The sequence below is a fragment of the Quercus lobata genome, chromosome 7 (genome assembly GCF_001633185.2).
Source record: "Quercus lobata isolate SW786 chromosome 7, ValleyOak3.0 Primary Assembly, whole genome shotgun sequence".
NCBI classification, from domain to species: domain Eukaryota; kingdom Viridiplantae; phylum Streptophyta; class Magnoliopsida; order Fagales; family Fagaceae; genus Quercus; species Quercus lobata.
In genome coordinates, this window is record NC_044910.1 from 39,937,139 (window position 1) to 39,957,378 (window position 20,240).

At 37.8% G+C, this 20,240-nt stretch overlaps 3 protein-coding genes across 3 annotated transcripts; all 3 read left to right on the plus strand.

Annotated features, from left to right (window-relative positions):
- Positions 1–2,325: 2,325 nt before the first annotated feature.
- On the plus strand, positions 2,326–11,981 carry LOC115953033 (ABC transporter G family member 34-like). The gene is made up of 20 exons (XM_031070460.1): positions 2,326–2,947; positions 3,601–3,721; positions 3,981–4,069; positions 4,355–4,439; positions 4,532–4,822; positions 4,924–5,014; positions 5,173–6,073; positions 6,201–6,361; positions 6,474–6,577; positions 6,728–6,893; positions 6,987–7,073; positions 8,496–8,629; positions 8,777–9,109; positions 9,260–9,550; positions 9,657–9,740; positions 9,924–10,057; positions 10,148–10,375; positions 10,538–10,709; positions 10,868–11,122; positions 11,217–11,981. Exons 1-20 carry the CDS (start codon positions 2,598–2,600, stop codon positions 11,484–11,486), a joined length of 4,347 nt encoding a protein of 1,448 aa, XP_030926320.1. The 5' UTR covers positions 2,326–2,597; the 3' UTR covers positions 11,487–11,981.
- Positions 11,982–14,516: 2,535 nt separating this feature from the next.
- On the plus strand, positions 14,517–17,368 carry LOC115952968 (tyrosine-protein phosphatase RLPH2-like). Its single transcript, XM_031070357.1, has 4 exons — positions 14,517–15,436; positions 16,234–16,301; positions 16,460–16,639; positions 16,841–17,368. Exons 1-4 carry the CDS (start codon positions 14,884–14,886, stop codon positions 17,009–17,011), a joined length of 972 nt encoding a protein of 323 aa, XP_030926217.1. The 5' UTR covers positions 14,517–14,883; the 3' UTR covers positions 17,012–17,368.
- Positions 17,369–17,480: 112 nt separating this feature from the next.
- On the plus strand, positions 17,481–20,041 carry LOC115952969. Its single transcript, XM_031070358.1, has one exon. The coding sequence runs from the start codon at positions 17,495–17,497 to the stop codon at positions 18,041–18,043; it is 549 nt and encodes a 182-aa protein (XP_030926218.1). The 5' UTR covers positions 17,481–17,494; the 3' UTR covers positions 18,044–20,041.
- The last annotated feature ends 199 nt before the right edge of the window (positions 20,042–20,240 follow it).

Here is a 20,240-nt window from a genome sequence, read left to right on the forward strand (position 1 = left end):
AGGGAGTGGGGTGTTTGTAGGTGGCCACCCAGGAAGTTGATGAGCCTCCATATTAGCAGCGCTCGCGAGAGAGCGGCTGGTACTGATAATGGGTGATCCCAGCTCAGTCGCACCAAAAGTTTGTCGCGACGAGCCCCTGCTTCGGATTTTGGGTGAAGGAAGGATGAGAGGTATCTTAAGTCTTTGCCATCCCTGCCCTGACTGAGCCATTTTGAGTTTCAGAAGAACATGGCATTTCTGGGAAGGGTATGATCCCTTCATTCCTGCTTCTATCTTGAACGTATCACAATTCAAGGTGTAAACTAGCGGATAAGGGAAACTCTGGGGGTGGCTAAGGGTTTCAGACTTTAAAAGGATTAAAAGGTTTCTGTGTAAGAGAAGTAACCTCTTGCCTTTCTTCTTATATGAAGGGCAAAACGGGAGGCATTTAATCTATCCAAATTTCCAAGAAAATCTGTAAACGAGAATATACCCACTCCACTTCCCCACGCCGTCAATAACTGCCAAATTTAAATGGTCTCGTAAAGGGAAATCATTAAAGGCGCGTTTCGGATAATGAAACGGCAGGAACGCATCGGGAATGAATTCAGAGGAATGTCTCGTAGTCCGGCGTGTTTCCTGGATAGATGAAGAGACACACACATTGATGAAGGGCAGATCTAAGCAGACCGTAATAAAGGCGTGGCATCACCAAAACCCTTCTCTCCGACCAAGAGATCGGACAGCAAGATTTTGAGGGGCTATTGTGGGGCCAGAGAGTTTATGACCCCAGCCCATTTCATGTTAAGGCCCAAAGCCTGCGTCGAGGAGATACAAGGCCGAGGACGCATCACGAGAGTCATGGACGGCCTAAGGAAATGGCCGAGGACGAGCTCCTGCTCGACATGCCATAAATGCCCCTAAAAGGAAAAGTGATCACAGTGCGAGAACAGCACAAGTAAAAGGCTGTCAGAACTGTAATAAAGCATTCTGCACCTGACAAAGCCATGCTCTTCAACCTTTACAACCACTCCCAACCACTTTGGGTATGGGCTGATGGGACAAGTATCAGTATTGGAAAAGTCGATCCTACACGTGGACGAAGGATAAGGAATACAGGCTAATATAAAAAGAGGAACAAGCAATCCGGGAGAAGGGGCTGGGAAAAAAGGCCAAAAACCAAAGCCTCCCAGCCCGCCTCCAGAAGAAAGACTTCTCGAGCGAACGCGATTTAATTCTGTATGAACACCACGACTAACCACCGTCTGGTGACCAAGGCCTAGCCTTTCAAACCCACGCTCTACAAATGATATTGTTTGGGCTCTCTTTACGTACGAGTCCAATATTATCTTGGGGTCATTACAAATCGTGTCCTTACAATTATTATTGTAAATAAAAATATTTTCTTATATAAGTAAGAATGTCATATTTTAAATCAATCAATTTTCATCGAACCAAACATAGGCTTAGTTGAGTTCACAACAAAAGGTTTTCTAATTAGCACGTGTTCTTCAATACTTCAATTACCTTAGTTGAGAAAATTTCCAAAATCATTGCGCCGTATTTTTAACATAAAAAATGACAAATGCTGGTTATACAACTATAGTCCAACCTTTGAAAGATACTGTAATAAAAATTAAATAAATTGTATTTATATTTTAAAAATGCCACACGGGATTTGAATAATTATTAATAATATAAATTGATTGAAATGAATTAACACCTATATAGATTTTAATATGTGATAGATTTAAATTTTGAGTTGCTCCAACAAATTTTAAAAAATGATTCTTTTAATTTGAAATAAATAGATAAAAAAATGTTGTCGCCTTGATTAATTATATTATATCTTGTTGATATGACTTAATCAAATAGGTGGAATGGGCTAATGATCTATCCATTTTTTTCTATTTTGTGATCATAAACCTTTTCATTAATATTATCATCTTTTTTATATATAGGCTCAAAACATTTTAAATTTCATACTGAATGCCAAGAGACTTTAAAAATTGGGCTATTTATGTGTTAAGATTACAACGAACTTAGGCTATTTATGCAAAGAAGAAAACAAACCCCTTAACAAACTTAGCGGGAATTACTCTATAACCTAACAGAATATCTAATGCTCCAATAGATGAAGAACACGTGGCCTACCGTTCTGGGTAATGAATCAGTTTGATCAGTTACAGAAGCCTCTCTCTTTCAAAAACATTGCCGTTCGGTTATTTTAGCTTCAGCTAGCGTATCGCTCCTCTGAATTTCCCTGTTTTCCCTCGTTATTTTTTTTTTTTTTTTGTTTTTTTTCTATTTTTATTACTCAATCCCATTATCCACTCCCTATTTCTAGACAAAGTTTTGCAATCACCTACACGCTTTCTCGGTCAAAAACCCAAATATAGCATGCACTCTTTCCAACAACCGAGACTTTTAACCTGACAAAAAAATATAGATTTTAGCGTCCGCACAAAACTTGTCACTCCCGAAACTCTTTCTGGTTCTGCTTTTTTCTGTAACTATGGGATAAAAAAAAAACACACACACAATATTCTAGAACAGAAACACGCTTTCTGACTTGAGAAAGTGAGGAGTATTGTTTTGGAAACCGTAGTTAATTAGCAATGGCGGTGACTTTGCCGGGAGACGAGCTCACCAGGTCGACGAGCAGCCGGAGAAGTTTCAGGGAAGCGTGGACGACCCCGGGGCCGGACGTGTTTAGCCGGAGCAGCGGCGGTAGTAAATGGGATGATGAGGAAGAGTTAAAATGGGCAGCCATGGAAAGATTGCCTACCTATGATAGGTTGAGAAAAGGGATGCTTAGGCAAGTTCTTGACAATAGCAAGGTTGTGCAGGAAGTGGACGTTACAAATCTTGGGATGCAAGATAAGAAGCGGTTGATGGAGAGCATTCTTAAGGTTGCTGAGGAAGACAATGAAAAGTTTCTTAGGAGACTCAGAGATAGAACCGACAGGTAATTCTGTTTTTGTTTTGTTTTGTTTTTCTTGTTTGTTAAGGTTTATGTCAATTGCGGCTCCAAAAATTTTTCTCAGGTGTTCCTTAAGAAGCATAAATTATATAATCTAATAAGAGAAATTCATATATTGACAACAACAATAATAATAAAAAAAAACACGTAAATACATAAAATTTATAATTGTTTTCTACGAGTTTTCATATTTTGAAATCAGTGTATGATAATCTTATTATCAATGCTATAAGTTACATTTTTTTTAATGTATACAACCAAGCAATCATTCATTTACTAAATGTAGAACAAATTATGAAGCAAAATTTAATTTTATTGGCATAAAAAAATTTGAGGGTGTTTCCAAATTTTTTTTTGAATGGTAGACAAATAAAAAATTTTAAATTATTACCTATAAAAAATAAAAAAAATTCAAGTCAGGGTGGTCCACCCTGGCTTTAAGGTTGAACTGCCCCTGGTCTTTGTGACATTTGTGTCATAACCATGTCATACTAGTATTGAATTGGCTGTTTCATATTATAATTTTTCAAAAAAATTTGCTCTTGTAGTATCTGTGTCCATGTCCATGCATCCTAAGTTATGGTTATGGTTATGGTTTTTGTGTGATTTGATATTTTTGAGTTTGGTTTTGGTGGCAGAGTGGGGATTGAGATTCCTAAGATTCAACTTCGGTATGAGCATTTGTCGGTGGAGGGAGATGTGTATATTGGGAAAAGAGCAATTCCTACTCTGATTAATGTTGCTATGAACGTAATTGAGGTATTTTTTTTTATAATGATTTAATCTTTTTTTTTTTTTTAAATTAAATTGGTTTCTGGTGTAGAGTTTTGTGAGAAGCAGAGAGATATATTATTGGGCTATTTTGTAGTAATTATTACTAAAAGAACTAAAGATTTAACATATTTTGTTGTTTAAGTTGTTGGTTTGAAATATTTGATAGTTTCTTTTATCTGGTTTTAAATTTTGTCACTAACAACAACCTTTTTTTTTTTGCATTTCAATGTGTAATGGACAACAGAGTATTCTTGGATTGGTTCACCTTGCTCCATCAAAGAAGAGAAAAATCCAGATACTCAAAGATGTTAGTGGAATTGTTAATCCATCAAGGTATTTTTTATGAAGTGCTACTTGATTTCCTGCCTTTTGTTTTTTTTTGTGGTGCCCAAATATGAAAGTGAATTCGCCAAGGTAAGTCTTGCTGGGTGTAAGGGCAAGAAAAAAAAAACTGATTTTTCATGCCTTGTATCTGGTAAAATAGCCTTTCTAAATTAAAATTTTGTCTATATGTTCAGACTCTTTTTAATTTTTGGGTTGATAGCTAGCTTTTTATTTGTTGCTATTGTTCTTATTTTGATTTTCTAGGATGAACTTTGACTGATATGGTAATTCCAGGATGACCCTACTTCTGGGTCCTCCAGGCGCAGGGAAAACAACCTTGTTGCAGACACTTGCCGGGAAACCTGAAAAGGATTTGAGGGTTTGTTTCCCATTCTCTTGCTAGTTTGCATAATTCTTGTAGTGTCTAAGGTTAATTTTTATGGCCTACTAATTAATGAGAATTCTGTACAGTTGTCTGGGAAAGTCACCTACTGTGGTCATGAATTCCATGAATTTGTTCCTCGAAGAACCTGTGCTTATATTAGTCAACTTGATATTCACTACGGAGAAATGACTGTGAGAGAGATACTGGATTTCTCAGGACGCTGTCTTGGGGTTGGCACAAGGTATGAGATGTTGGTGGAACTCTCAAGAAGAGAGAGAGAAGCAGGAATTAAGCCCGATCCTGAGATTGATGCATTCATGAAGAACACAGCAATGGCAGGTCAAGAGACTAGTTTGGTTACTGATTATATTCTCAAGGTTCGCTCTCTATTTCATGTTGCTATGTCCTTTTTTTCTTTTTCTTTTTGAACTTAAAACAAGAAAATTTTAAAAAGCTGACCTTTAAGAATCTTTAACAGATACTTGGACTGGATATTTGTGCTGATATTGTGTTTGGAGATGAAATGAACAGGGGTATCTCTGGTGGACAAAAGAAGCGTGTGACAACCGGTATTTTTATGGATAAGCTTAAGTTGTTTATCACGAAACTAAGAGTCATTAATCTTACACAGAAGAATAATGTATCCAGTTCACATTCTTGTTCCCAGTATGTTAGCATTTGTAATGATTCATTACCAATCTGATCGTGTTGTTATAATTTGGCGCAGGGGAGATGTTGGTCGGACCAGCAAAGGCTCTTTTAATGGATGAAATATCAACAGGGTTGGACAGTTCTACCACTTTTCAGATTTGCAAGTTCATGAGGCAAATGGTTCATATTATGGATGTGACTATGGTCATTTCTCTTCTACAGCCAGCACCAGAGGCATATGATCTTTTTGATGACATTATCTTACTTTCAGAAGGACAGGTAGTCTACCATGGTCCAAAAGAAAATGTCCTCGAGTTCTTTGAGCACATGGGTTTCAAATGCCCCCATAGGAAAGGAGTTGCTGACTTTTTACAAGAAGTAACATCCAAGAAGGATCAAGAGCAATATTGGTTCAGGAAGAACCAGCCTTACAGGTACATTTCAGTTCCTGAATTTGCCCAGGCCTTCGACTCTTTCCACATTGGCCAACAGCTTGCAGCTGATATTAGTGTTCCATATGATAAAGCTAGAGTGCACCCAGCTGCACTGGTGACAGAGAAGTATGGTATTTCAACTTGGGAACTATTCAGGGCTTGCTTTTCAAGGGAATGGCTGCTAATGAAGCGTAATTCTTTTACGTATATATTCAAGACTACTCAGCTAACAATCATGTCCGTAATTTCCTTGACAGTTTTCCTTAGGACAGAAATGCCAGTAGGAACTGTTGCAGATGGAGGGAAATTTATGGGAGCACTATTTTTCACTCTGATTAATGTGATGTTCAATGGGATGGCTGAATTGTCAATGACTATTGTCAAGCTTCCTGTCTTTTTTAGACAGAGGGATTTCTTGTTCTATCCTGCATGGGCTTTTGCCTTACCCATTTGGGCCCTCAGGATTCCTATATCATTCTTGGAATCAGCAATATGGATCATTCTTACATACTACACAATTGGATTTGCTCCATCCGCTGGCAGGTAAATACGATTTTAAAATTTTGTATTTGCTACTCAGTACTTAATAGTTGTTGGAATTGTATGTTTCAAACTCATGGGTTTAGTCTATGTTTCTTTCATTGACACATTTCTTCCCATATTACTTCAGGTTTTTCCGACAGTTCTTGGCATGCTTTGGCACACATCAAGTGGCATTGTCCCTCTTTCGGTTCATTGCTGGACTTGGAAGAACACAAGTTGTCGCTAGTACGCTGGGTACCTTCACCTTGCTTTTGGTTTTTGTGCTTGGAGGATTCATTGTCGCCAAAAGTAATTTCATCTCTTTCCAATCCAGCTGCCAGTGTATTTCAAATTCAATGTTGATTTATTTGATAAAAAAAAGAAAAGAAAAGAAGACTCCACCTTTCCTTTTTGCCTGCAGATGACATTGAGCCGTGGATGATATGGGGCTACTATCTTTCTCCTATGATGTATGGACAGAATGCCTTAGTGATGAATGAATTTCTTGATAAACGATGGAGTGCAGTAAGATATCTTCATAGTTTAATTGTTTTCATATGTAAATTTCAGAATTGCATCCATTTTACATACTTGCATATGCAAATGAAAGCTCAAATCAGGCTTTTTCAACATCATAAGCCATCATGGACATTTAACAAAAATTATCTATTGCAGCCCAATAACGACACCAGAATTAATGCGCCAACAGTTGGAAAGGTCATTCTCAAGTCCAGAGGTTTCTTTACCGATGACTATTGGTTCTGGATTTGTATTGGAGCACTTTTTGGATATTCTCTTCTCTTCAATGTGTTCTTTGTTGCAGCATTGACTTACCTGAATCGTAAGTGATCTCATCTCATTCCTGCTTAGAGTTTCTTTTATAGAAATGAAATTTCAGAGTTAACAAATACTTGTGTGGAAAAATGAATTTCAGCTTTGGGTGATTCAAAAGCCGTCATTGCGGATGATGAAAAAGACAAGAAGAATAAGAAGTCATCCTCCAAACAACATGGAACAGAAGGTTTATCCTTGATCTTTCTCCTTCAATTTTCATGGTTCCCTTATTTCAATGTTTTTACTGATATTTAGTCAAATTTAGTTCATATAATGACAACAGTAATTCTATTTCAATTAGATAGATAAAAATTAACATGTTTTGTAATAATCAAAATATTATCTTGAAGAAGCTTGTATCAGCTTGAAGGTTCATCACATCTCTGCACAAAATACAGTTCACTATGCATCCATAAGTGTAGTTGTAAACCTTTAAGCAAGAGAGGTGATAGCAGTGGCGAAGCCAGGATTTTAGGTTAGGGGGGCAAGATCAAAAGACAAGATTGAGAGTAAAATTAAACTGAAGAAGTATTAATTGATATTAATAACAAAATTAATAAACCACTATATGCAAATGTAATTGTAGTACACAATTAAAATTTGGGTTTGTAAAAAAAAACTAGGGTTTGAGACTAAAAAGTGTTGGTAAGGAAAGAAAAATTTGTTATACGAAACAGAAGTGTTATGAGTAATTCTTGATGACAAATTATTTCACAATTATTTTTGTCAAAACTCTGACATGGGAGATTGTGAGTGGTTAACTAATACTAATACATAAATCCACCCTTTTTTCTTCCACAATCACACTTTGCCATGTAACAATTGTGACAAGAAATTGCAAAAAAAATTATGTTCCTCACTTTTTTAATGTTTTAGTGACTAGTGAGTGAAAGTAAGTTTTTTTTTTTTTTTTTCATAAAATAGTGGTGGAGAAGTAGGCTGTACAAGTGATTTTATTCTATTATAATATTATTATAAGGTGGGACACATTATTCTAATAAAATAGTTGATTCATCAAAAAATAAAATAAAATAGTTGCAGTGGCCCGTGGGAATGTGAAATGGAAATTTCCTGTGGTGTACTAATACACAGTGTAAAAAAGCTTCCCTTCGCCCCTGGTTGGTAGGGTTCAATGCAGTAACACAACATTAGAAATTAGAACAACAGAAAACGTGATGTTATAGGCTGTTGAATCCATCGAGAGTTAAGAATAGGGAAGCATTTTTCACAGATGGTTTTCTATTCATTAAAAGAGGAAAATATTTTTAACTCAAATAAATATCTCTAACTGCATCAATGAATTTTTACCTTCCCCTAGAGACGGAAGATAATGCAAGAAATGGGCTAAAATATGCCACATGACACTTAAATTTTGAGAAGAAGAAACAACAAAAGAAGTTTTGTTAGTAAGTCATTCGAGCATACTTTCGGAAAATCATCAGCAATGGATGAGCAGGCAGCACGCAAGATCAAGCTCAAGTTAACAGGAAATCTGTTTCTAATTTAAGAAAATAAACTTCTAAAGCACCACAAATTTTTCAGCAGGAAAAATCATGCATGTGTGTTTCAACGGTTAAGAGATGCCTGAACTTTTGTGAAACACTTACAGGTACTGATATGGCTGTGAGAAATTCTTCAGAAAGTGGTGCTTCAGATAGTTCTCCAAAAAGAGGAATGATTTTGCCCTTCCAACCCCTTTCACTCGCATTTAACCATGTGAATTACTACGTGGATATGCCTACTGTAAGTAACTTATTTTTAAACATTTCATGTTTTGGTAAAGTAATTTAGGCTTTCATTGACATTTTGAATATCATATCACTTTAAGTTCTTGTCAAACTTTTATTCTACCTACCAAATGCTTACGTAAATTTTGGTCTTTCATACCAGGAAATGAAGAGTCAAGGAGTTGAAGAAGATCGTCTTCAACTGCTAAGAGATGTCAGTGGTGCTTTCAGACCAGGAATATTGACAGCACTTGTGGGTGTCAGTGGTGCTGGGAAGACAACCCTTATGGATGTGTTAGCCGGAAGAAAGACCGGTGGATACATTGAAGGAACCATTAATATCTCTGGTTACCCTAAAAACCAAGAAACCTTTGCTCGGGTTAGTGGTTACTGTGAACAGAATGACATTCATTCACCAAATGTTACTGTCTATGAGTCTGTCCTGTATTCAGCTTGGCTCCGTCTCCCTGCAGATATAAGTTCACAAAAACGAAAGGTATGTTGCTCGGTCTTCTAGAATCATCTTTCTAGACTTCGAAACATATTCTTTTGTTTCTAATCACCCTGTCTGGATTCCTATTGCTTAAGGATCCAAGTTCTAAGTGTGTTATTTAATTTGCATATTTATTTTTTGTTTTTGGTATAGATGTTTGTAGAAGAAGTTATGGAGTTGGTTGAGCTTACACCAATAAGAGACGCTATAGTTGGCCTTCCAGGAGTTAATGGTCTTTCAACAGAACAAAGGAAGAGGCTGACAATAGCTGTGGAGCTTGTTGCTAACCCCTCTATCATCTTCATGGACGAACCAACATCTGGTCTTGATGCCAGAGCTGCTGCTATTGTTATGCGTACTGTGAGAAATACAGTGGATACTGGGAGAACTGTTGTATGCACAATCCACCAGCCTAGCATAGACATTTTTGAAGCTTTTGATGAGGTACAGCTCAATTTTCTTAATTTTGTTGTTAGAGTTTGACACTTACATGTTTCTTATGCATCTATTTTGCAATATGTTTTCAACTTTGGCGTTGTGCTTTTTGCAGCTACTGCTGATGAAAAGAGGAGGACAAGTCAGTTACGCTGGACCTCTTGGTCGCAATTCTCACAAGCTGATAGAATATTTTGAAGTGAGTATCTTTTTTCATGTTTTTTCATGTTTGCTCCCTATTGAATCAAATGGTAAGAGTTTTTCCATATTTCTAATTTCTACACATATGCTCTTCATTTATACTTCAACCGATTGTGTTATTCCTTGGGATTAACTAGCAGGTATTTTGCTAGCTATTTATTAATATCTATATCTATGCCAGGCTATCCCAGGAATTACTAAGATTAGGGATGGTTATAATCCTGCCGCATGGATGCTTGAAGTCACTGCTCCTACAGTTGAGAGTAATCTTCATGTGGATTTTGCTGACATTTTTGCCAACTCCTCACTTTATCAGTAAGTTATAATTATTTTGTTAGTAAGTTTTTTCCTTTGTTCCCGGGATTTCAGGTACTGTGATTCTGATTTCTTTCAACACGCTTTCAGGAGGAATCAGGAACTTATCAAAGAGCTAAGTACTCCGGTGCCAGGCTCCAACGACCTCCACTTCCCAACCAAATTCTCCCAATCATTCATTGTTCAGTGCAAAGCTTGTTTCTGGAAACAACATTGGTCTTATTGGAGAAACCCTCAGTACAATGCCGTCCGGTTATTCATGACTGTAGTCGTTGGTGTAATATTTGGTCTAATCTTCTGGGACAAAGGACAAAAGATGTAAGTCTTAAATTTTTTTCTTTAGTTGATTGTCTTAGTTTTCTGTCATTAAAAGGGTTGTATGAAATGTAGATGTGATCTATTTGATTAAAGCACCACTGCTTAATATTCATTTTCATTGGTACTTGTATCAGATATCAACTCTAATTGTTTTGTTAACAGGGCCAAACAACAAGACTTGATGAATCTTTTGGGAGCCATGTATGCTGCTGTGCTTTTCCTTGGAGGCACAAATGCTTCTTCAGTGCAGTCTGTTGTCTCCATTGAGAGAACAGTTTTCTACCGTGAAAAAGCTGCTGGGATGTATTCTGAACTGCCTTATGCATTTGCTCAGGTAAGTCAAATGCAATTTGTCTCTTTCTAGTAGGACTGTAATTCCAAATTGATAACAGAATGTATCTTGCCATCAAGAAAACTTAATTTGAAATATGTAAATCTATTACAGAAGTATGCTATTTTATACAGGGCTAAAGCACTATCCTAATTATGCAGGTGGCCATTGAGATGGTTTACATTGCATTTCAAACTTTTGTTTACACTCTTATCCTTTACTCTATGATCGGGTTTGAGTGGACAGCAGCCAAGTTCTTGTTGTTCTACTTCTTCATACTTACATGCTATATCTACTTCACATTGTACGGCATGATGCTTGTTGCACTGACACCAAACCACCATATTGCTGCCATTTGTATGTCATTCTTCCTCAGTTTCTGGAATTTGTTCTCCGGTTTCCTCATTTCCAGGAAGGTATGTTATTCTTAATATATGTTAGACTCAAACATTTGCCATTATGTCCACTCTCTCTTTGCATACAAAACTCACTCTTTCCTACACATTGCAGCAACTCCCAATATGGTGGAGGTGGTACTACTGGGCTTCTCCTGTGGCTTGGACACTATATGGTCTTGTAGCCTCTCAAGTTGGTGACATAGATACTTTGCTTGAGATTCCTGGCGCAGGTAGCGTGCCAATAAAGGAGTACCTCAAAACATCCTTGGGTTTCGAACATGACTTCCTTCCAGCTGTTGTAGCGGCCCATATTGGCTTTGTTCTCATTTTCGTCTTTTCGTTTGCCTATGGCATTAAGTTCCTGAACTTCCAAAGGAGATAAACTTGCTTGAGTTATACACACACGTCTAACAGTATGTTTGGGAGTGGAACGAAATAGGTAAATTTTGAAGGAGTGGAATTCGTTGTTCTTCTTCTAGTGTTCTTTGGAGTTTATAAGGGAGGATAGGAAATGAAATAAATTATATATATTTTGACTATTATGCTCATTATGTTTTATTTGTATAATTCTATTTATAGAATCAAGGATAAAAACTTAATTCTTTCTCAACCAATGAGGGGAGTAAATGGTTTACTTCACTTTTGAGTGGAAGGCTTATAAAAGAATGGAATGGTCTATCTTAGTCATTTCGTTTCTTCTGAACTCTCTGTATTATGCCTGATTTCCTTTCCTTCCTCGTACAGTAGGAAAGCAGTTGTGTAAAAGTAGCTATAAATGGGAAGCAAAATAGTTACCTTCTTTTTATTGTAATTTACTTTCTTTTTCTTTCTTTTTTTTTCCATCTTGTGTATTTGTATTCTTTTCTCTGGTTGTCGATAAAAGCTGCTATTGTTCATTTGTCCTACAGTATAAACAGAACCACCAAAATGATTTGGTGCATATTGAATGGCTTTGATATTTTCAGTTGGTTCTCTTTCGTTTTGTTCATGCGTAGCCATATTTTGAACGTGTTTCTAGAAGATGAAGATATTAAGATGAAGATCCCAAAATAATTCATATTGAAGAGATGGACGAAGAATGCAAGAGTTTAAATTGTCTTGAATGTTCGTGAGTGTGAATTACAAAGTCACCCTAAGCTATAAATGAGAGAATTTACTATGGCTATTTATTTTGCATTTAGTTTTTTTTTTTTTTTTTTTTTTGCTTCTTCTGTATTGTGTATTGTGAGAAGGAAGGAAGAGAATAGATGATGGTTGTTACGTATAACGAACGAATAGGAATGGCAACGGATCAGGTTCGGGCCGGGTTTTTTCATACCCGGACCCAACCCGCGGGCCGAAGCCAGCCCGTTTACTAAACAGATTTTTTTTCCGGGACTCGGACCCGCCCCAACGGGCCCCGTCCCTCATGACCAGTCCAACCCAAAATCAGAATCAATTTTTTTTTTTTTTTGAGAGAAAATCAGAAACAAAAATTTTGATTTATGATTTTTCGGCCCAAAATCACAAACACAAATCCAAACACAATCACAAACATAAACACAGAAATCACAGACACAGATTTTAGATCTACGATTTTCCCTTTCAAAATCACAAACCAAACACAAATTTCAGATCTATGATTTTCATTTTTCCCTTTCAGAAATCATAAACACAAACACAAACACAAACTCACATGATTGAGGCGAACTGAACCCAGAAAAAAAGAAAAAAAAAAAGAAAAAAGAAAAAAAATGGAGAATGAGGTGGAGTGAGGCCGTGTCATGCTTGTGGCCATGGGCGAGGAAGATGAGAGGGGCAGAGGACTGTGCAACAGTGCGAGATCGGTGACGGCAAGGACGAAACGGAGCTGAGAGAGTAGAGAGCCTGTGCAACGGTAGCGTGGGGTAAAGCCTATGCGGCAGCGATGTGAGGAAGATGAAAGGGGCAGAGGACTCAGTCTGCTTGTGGCCATGTGTGTTGTGGGCTTGTGGCCGTGTGTGTGAGAAAGCTGAGAGATGAAGAGGGAGAGGCGGAGGTGTGAGTTGAAAGCCTGAAATGAGGAGAGGAGTAGAAAAGTTTAGGGTTTTTAACTATATATATGTGAGGGTAATTTAGTAATTATATATATATATATATATATAACCGGGTCGGGTTTCGGGTTTTTTTTATAAAACCCGGACCCGACCCTATTCTTTATCGGGCCGGGTAAAATCCGGCCCATTAGGGTTGGACCGGACCGGGTATCTGCGGGTCGGATCTAAATTGCCATCCCTACGAAAGAAAATGTAAAATAGAAAATCTTATATTGTGTGTTTTGAATTTTTGCATGAATTGATACAAATACTCTTAAGATACTATTGCACCAAATCCAAATCACTCATACACAGCATTCCACCTCCAAATGTATGCATTTAGTAGCTTTTTTTATGTTTTAGGTTTTAGCTACCTTTCGTGGTCATCACGAGTGCCTTATAATTTCTCCTATAATCTTTTTTTTTTTTTTTTTGAATTCTCAAACCTACAAAATTAGCGTAAAACCTCATCCTCCAATCCCCATTGCATCAATAACCACAAACAAACTCCTCCGCATACACAAACCTATGGGTTAAAAGTTAGAGCATTTGTTAATAAACTATTTTAAGAAAGTTTTGATACAATTTTTATAAAAAATAAAAAAAATTATCAAAATATTAATTATTTTTTTTTCTTATAAAAACTTTACTAAAATGATTAACTAATAAGTGTCTTGGGACACATTAATTTTTCTTTTATATATATATACATAAACACACACGGTTAAACGGATTTGGATCCTCTCCATTTTTAATAAAAATGGAGAGTGTCCAATTAAGAGACCATATTTACTTAAAATAAATCAAAGCTTAAACTATGCCACGTCAATTAAAATTAAAATCATTTAACTCTTCAAGTTTAACCAGGGTTAACAAACTAAACTCTTCAAGTTCAACAGGATTAACAGATTTTAACTCTTCAAGTTGAGTTAAACTCTTCAAGTTCACTGAATAGAAAAGCTTATGTTTTACTTTGTGTTAACTCTATTGAAAAAGAAAAATGCAGAGGTGGACACTAAGAACACAAACCAGATTTGATGGGGTTGCAAGGTAGACATGGGCGAACGGTGGCTCACTCCAAGTCGATGAGGTCGGGTCTGGTAGTGCTGTGCTCGCTAGGGCTGGTGGCGGTGGCAATGGTCATTGGCGGTGACTTGATGGGATCTGGTTTGGAAGATGAACTTGTGGATCTTTCTTCCAAATATTTATGATCCATTAAAATCATTAGGAAGAAATTTATAAGTTTCCTTAATGGTTGTCATGTCTAAAAATAATGCCTCTTTTGACAAAAACATTTGGCTTAAAGTTACTTAGTCCTGTGACCGCAACTTGGTACAGATACTGGAGAGAAAGATGACTGGGAAGGCTGGGACATGTGTCTTACCTTGTACTCTGAGAGAAATCTGGTTGCGAGAGTATCCAAGTTCTTCCTTAGATGAGCAAGTAATTTATTATTTTTATGAAAATGATGTCAGTTCTTGTTAAGGCTTTGGTGGGGTAGCAATTATTCACCGAATATATCACAAAGCTCTTTTGATACTACAGAAGGAGATAAACCTGGAGAAGATATTGATAACCCCGGTTGAAGTTGAAGAGTTAAGCTTGTTAACCCCGGTTGAACTTGAAGAGTTAATGATTTGAATTTTAATTGACGTGGCACCTCTCCATTTCTATCCGGATCCCGGTTAAACACATACAGATTACAAAAAAGGAAGCAAGAAAATTATGTCAGACCAAAAATCAGAAGCCACCACCGAAACCCAAATCTCCAAACCCAGACCCAGAGTGGTCTGTTGCATAGGCGATACACACGGCTACATCACCAAGCTCCAAAACCTTTGGTCCAACCTCCAATCCCAAATCGACCCACAAGATTTCCAAGCCGCACTCATCATCTTCCTCGGCGACTACTGTGACCGTGGACCCCACACCCGCCAAGTCATCGACTTCCTCATCTCCTTGCGCTCCTCGTACCCGAACCAGACCCACGTGTTCTTGTCCGGAAACCACGACTTCGCCTTCGCAGCGTTCCTCGGCTTGTTGCCGAAGCCACTTGATGGGTCCCACTTCTCGGAGGGTTGGAGGGAGTACGAGGATAACGAGGAGAGGGAAGGTTGGTATAAGGGTGATGGGTACGAGGATATGCACTTGCAAGGTAGGAGATGGAGTGGGACTATTAAGGAAAAGTTTAACGTTGCTAAAGGGATTGAGTATAGAGGCTCTATCTACGATGCTGGACCCACTTTTGAATCCTATGATGTTCCTCATGGATCTTCTGGTACGTTTTGTATGGAAAAGATCTCTTTTTTTGGGATTTGATTGGGTGTTGGGAAATGGGGTGTATTTGATTTGTTTGGCTCTTGGTTATCTAATGCGATGTGGGTTTGTTGTGTTTTGCGTGTTATGGTTCTTTGATTTGGTTTTGGGGTGCTTTGGATAAGCTGTTGCAAAACAGTGTTTTGGATTCAAAAATTAGCGTTTATAAAAAAGTTACGAAGAGTTGCCGTTGTGAAACGGAGTTTTGGGTTTTAAAATGTACTTTAGGCTCCCAAAATACCTAACCAAGGGGACTCTTGGTTAAGTTATTTGATTTGATTGAGTTCATGGTGTGTCTTTTGTTGTTTGAATGGAAATTGGAATATGGGATTTTGTGTTTGATTTGTTTGATTCTTGATTTCTCAATGCCGAGTGGTAATTCTGTTTTGGGTATATGGTTCATAGTTAGGATTTAAATGCCTGTGTTTTATGTGTTAGATTAAGAAATTTATTTATTAATTAGTATGTTTTTGAAGTGGCACCAATCACATTTATTGGCTTTAAGTTTTTTTGCAATAAATTGGAAGTAGCTTTAGCATTTCTCTGCTTGCATTATAAATTTCTTAATTAGTATGTTTTTGAAGTGGCACCAATCACATTTATTGGCTTTAAGTTTTTTTGCAATAAATTGGAAGTAGCTTTAGCATTTCTCTGCTTGCATTATTGTGCTGAACATCTGAAGTATTGGGAATTGTAAACTTTTCAAATGTAATTGTTACTGTTGCGTTTTTGTTTTGATTTTGAGCTTATTGTGCACAGATTTGGTTAAGGCAGTTCCTGATGAGCACAAGAAGTTTCTTGCTGATTTGGTCTGGGTGCACGAAGAGGTCAGGATTGTTTCAGTTGCTTTTCTTTCTTGTTTTTCAAAACCCCCATAACATGCTGTGAACTATGAGCAATATTAAGCCAGTTGATTGTAAATTGATCTAAACTCTTGGAAGAAATGTTAAAGTTTGTGGGATTTGGTGATATGCATGTTTTCCAGAATGATGTCTGTGTGGAAACTGAGAATGGAATTACACACTGTAAGTTGATTGCTGTGCATGCTGGTTTGGAGAGAAACAAAAATGTCGAAGAGCAGCTGAAATCTTTGAGGGCCCGGGACACCCGGGTTCCCAAGGTAGAGGCTCTTAGCGGGAGGAAAAATGTATGGGATATCCCAAAGGTGATGTCACTCTTATACCTCTGATCTGCCTTAACAAAATTTGCTTCTGCTGCTTTATTTATTCTAGGATAGTGCCTTAGTTGTTCCTTTACTTACTACCCTACTTGATTAGGGAATTGCATTGTGACTTCATTAAGATATAATTGTATCATCATCCTTATAAATATGGAATATAACTGAATTTTAGATAGTATCTTACAGGAACTGTCTGAGGATCCAATAATTGTGGTAAGTGGTCACCATGGGAAGCTTCATGTTGAAGGGCTAAGGCTGATTATTGATGAAGGTGGCGGACTAGAGAAAAATCCAGTGGCAGCTATTGTGCTCCCCTCAAAGAAGATCATCCGTGATACCGATGTTTTGGCAAAATAATTTTACAAATTTGCGATGAATTGTCTGTTACGTGCAAAAGAGTTGTTACATGCAAAAGAAGTGGAGTTTCTGTTACAGATTTTAACGTTATGCTTGCTGCAGAATATTTGGATGTTTGCTTAATTTTAGGATCAGAATAAGTTGTTGCATAATATTAGGATTAATTGCATTTGTATTTGCATTTTAGTAGGATAAGGGAATTTGTTTATCAAGTGTTTGGGGGGTAACGGCTAGTGGAGCTGGTGTTTGAGTTTTATTAGGATAGTTTGTTCCTAAAATGCAGGGCTTATCTTGTATAAAAGGAGCAGTAGTTTATTTGAATAAAATCATCAGATAAGAATTATTTATGCAGAGTAATCTGTAGAGGTCAAAGATTCCTCGATCAATCCTAATTTCTTTTTAGTCTTTATCCAATATCCATTAATTATCAAAATAGGTAAAGGTCAAGTCTTGTACTTACCAAAGTGGTATCAGAGCCTAGGGATGGATCAACGTGTGGAGCAGCTTGAACAAAATGTCACTTCACTCCTCACCAATCAACAACAAATGCTTGAAAAGGTAACTGAGCTTTTTACAAAGCTTAGTTCCTTTAATTCACACCGTGAGGAAGGAGAGAGCTCCCATGGCCAGCCACGTGGATCACACAACCAATGGGGAAATCGTGGTTCACAACAAGGTAGAACCACCCAATCTTACGCCCCTCGCTTGGTGAAACTCGACTTTCCAAGATTCAATGGGAGTGAAGACCCCACCAGTTGGATTTGCCGTGCTGAACAATTCTTCCGTTTCCAAGAGACGCCACTAGAAGACCAGGTTGCACTTGCCTCTTTCCATTTAGAAGGGGAAGCTCAACTCTGGTACCAACTTCTCCAACAGGGAACAGAGTTTGTGACGTGGGAAGTATTCAAAGCTGGCCTTTCGGCTCGTTATGGACCAACCCAGTTCCTTGACTTTTTTGGAGAGCTGACCAAATTGCAACAAACGGGATCAGTAAGAGAATATCAATCCCGATTTGAACAACTTCTTGCCTAGGTGGGTCACTTGACACCTACTCGTCAAGTTAGTTGTTTTGTCAGTGGATTAAAGGAGAACATCAAGGCAGATGTCTTGGCTGGACGACCTACTGACTTAACCACAGCCATCAGACTTGCTAGATTGTATGAGGCACGAAATGCTTCTCAAAGAAAAATAATTCAACCAAACACTACCAGCAGCCAGGTAACAACTCCAGTGGGGACAGATCAACCCGATTCACGCACTCCATCAACGGTACAACAAATGTCACAAGCAGAGCTTAAGGAGAGAAGGGAGAAGGGTTTATGTTACAATTGTAATGAGAAGTTTGTACCAGGTCATCGGTGTAAAAAGTTTTTCCTAATAGAAGCTTGCAATGAAGAGGTTGATGGAGATGTAGTCATGGATGTGGAGTCCTTTGGGAAAGCTGACAACTCAGAAATTTCGCTGCATGTTATAAGCGGAATTAATAGCTCCAAGACCATGAGAGTTCAAGGGCAGATTGGCAACACATTTCCCATTGTGCTTCTTGATTCCGGAAGCACCCATAACTTCATTAGTGAATGCTTGGCAATAAAGCTCATGCTACAATCAGATTTGGGACAGCATGTTAAGGTGAAATTAGCGTCAGGAGAGAAGCTGGTCAGCCGGGGAAAGTGTACTGGAGTCTCAATCAAACTCGGCAATTTCTTTACTAAGGCTGATTTTTACATCCTACCCGTTGAAGGGTATGAGGTGGTAATGGGGACACAATGGTTATGCACCCTTAGGGAGATAATATGGGATTTTTCCAAATTAATCATGAGGTTTGTATGCGATGGAAGGGAAATCACATTGCAAGGGGTGTCTGTTGATTCCAAAAAAATTTCAGCCATGCTCAATTGGTCACAACCTCGAACTTCCAAAGCCATGAGAAGCTTCCATGGATTAACAAGGTACTGTCACAAAATTATTAAAGGTTACAATAAGATTGCAGCACCTCTAACCCAGATGCTAAGGAAGAGTTTATTTAGTTGTATCCTTGTGGCTAAGTCAATCTCTCAGCAGCTGAAGGAGGCCATGACCACAGCACTAGTGTGGGCCTTTCCAAATTTCAACCAAGTTTTTGTCATTGAATGTGATACCTCAAGATCAAGAATAGTAGCAGTCTTGCAACAAAAGCAACTAATTGCTTCTCACAGCCACACTCTTCATGGGAAAAAGTTGCTGCTCTCAACTTATGAAAAGGAGATGTTGGCGCTCATCATGGCAGTACAAAAGTGGCATCACTACCTCCTAGGGAAAAGATTCATAGTGAGAATGAACCATAGAAGTTTAATCAAGATGGATCCCAATTGGTTTCCGGAGAGGTGGCTCTACAAACTGATTGGTTTTGATTTCACTATACAGTACAAGCTTGCTCCACAATCCTATGGTCCATTCAGATCCTCCAAGGCATTGGTAAGGCTGCCTACAAATTAAATTTTCCAGGCAAGTCTTGCATTCATCCAGTGTTTCATGCTTCCTTGCTTAAAGGTAAGTTAGGGGCCAATGTCTTAGCTCAATCACAGCTACCTATGGTCCTAAAATGCTCTTAGATATGGCATTAGCATCTTCTGATGCTAATGCTCTAAAGGAGGACTTACAGAAGCTTGAAGCATCAATTTCCAGATCTTGCCCTTGAGGACAAGGGCCCTTGTTAAGGGGGGAAGAGTTGTTATGTGCAAAAGAGTTGTTACGTGCAAAAGAAGTGGAGTTTCTGTTACAGATTTTAATGTTATGCTTGCTGCAGAATATTTGGATGTTTGCTTAATTTTAGGATCAGAATAAGTTGTTGCATAATATTAGGATTAATTGCATTTGTATTTGCATTTTAGTAGGATAAGGGAATTTGTTTATCAAGTGTTTGGGGGGTAATGGCTAGTGGAGCTGGTGTTTGAGTTTTATTAGGATAGTTTGTTCCTAAAATGCAGGGCTTATCTTGTATAAAAGGAGCAGTAGTTTATTTGAATAAAATCATCAGATAAGAATTATTTATGCAGAGTAATCTGTAAAGGTCAAGGATTCCTCGATCAATCCTAATTTCTTTTTAGTCTTTATCCAATATCCATTAATTATCAAAATAGGTAAAGGTCAAGTCTTGTACGTGCCATTGTCATAATAAAGTGTCTATATTCTTTCTAAATTTGGCAAAGCATATATGATCAAGGATGGGAGTCACTCCTTATCAGCTGAT

Bases quoted from the DNA above. Each gene is read 5' to 3' on its own strand.
- LOC115952969 (XM_031070358.1), top strand. From the start codon at position 17,495: ATGGATCAACGTGTGGAGCAGCTTGAACAAAATGTCACTTCACTCCTC.
- LOC115952968 (XM_031070357.1), top strand. From the start codon at position 14,884: ATGTCAGACCAAAAATCAGAAGCCACCACCGAAACCCAAATCTCCAAA. The intron at 15,437-16,233 runs GTACGTTTTGTA...TATTGTGCACAG, and splicing joins TGTTCCTCATGGATCTTCTG to ATTTGGTTAAGGCAGTTCCT. The intron at 16,302-16,459 runs GTCAGGATTGTT...CATGTTTTCCAG, and splicing joins TGGTCTGGGTGCACGAAGAG to AATGATGTCTGTGTGGAAAC.
- LOC115953033 (XM_031070460.1), top strand. From the start codon at position 2,598: ATGGCGGTGACTTTGCCGGGAGACGAGCTCACCAGGTCGACGAGCAGC. The intron at 5,015-5,172 runs GTATTTTTATGG...AATTTGGCGCAG, and splicing joins AAAGAAGCGTGTGACAACCG to GGGAGATGTTGGTCGGACCA. The intron at 10,376-10,537 runs GTAAGTCTTAAA...TTTTGTTAACAG, and splicing joins TGGGACAAAGGACAAAAGAT to GGCCAAACAACAAGACTTGA.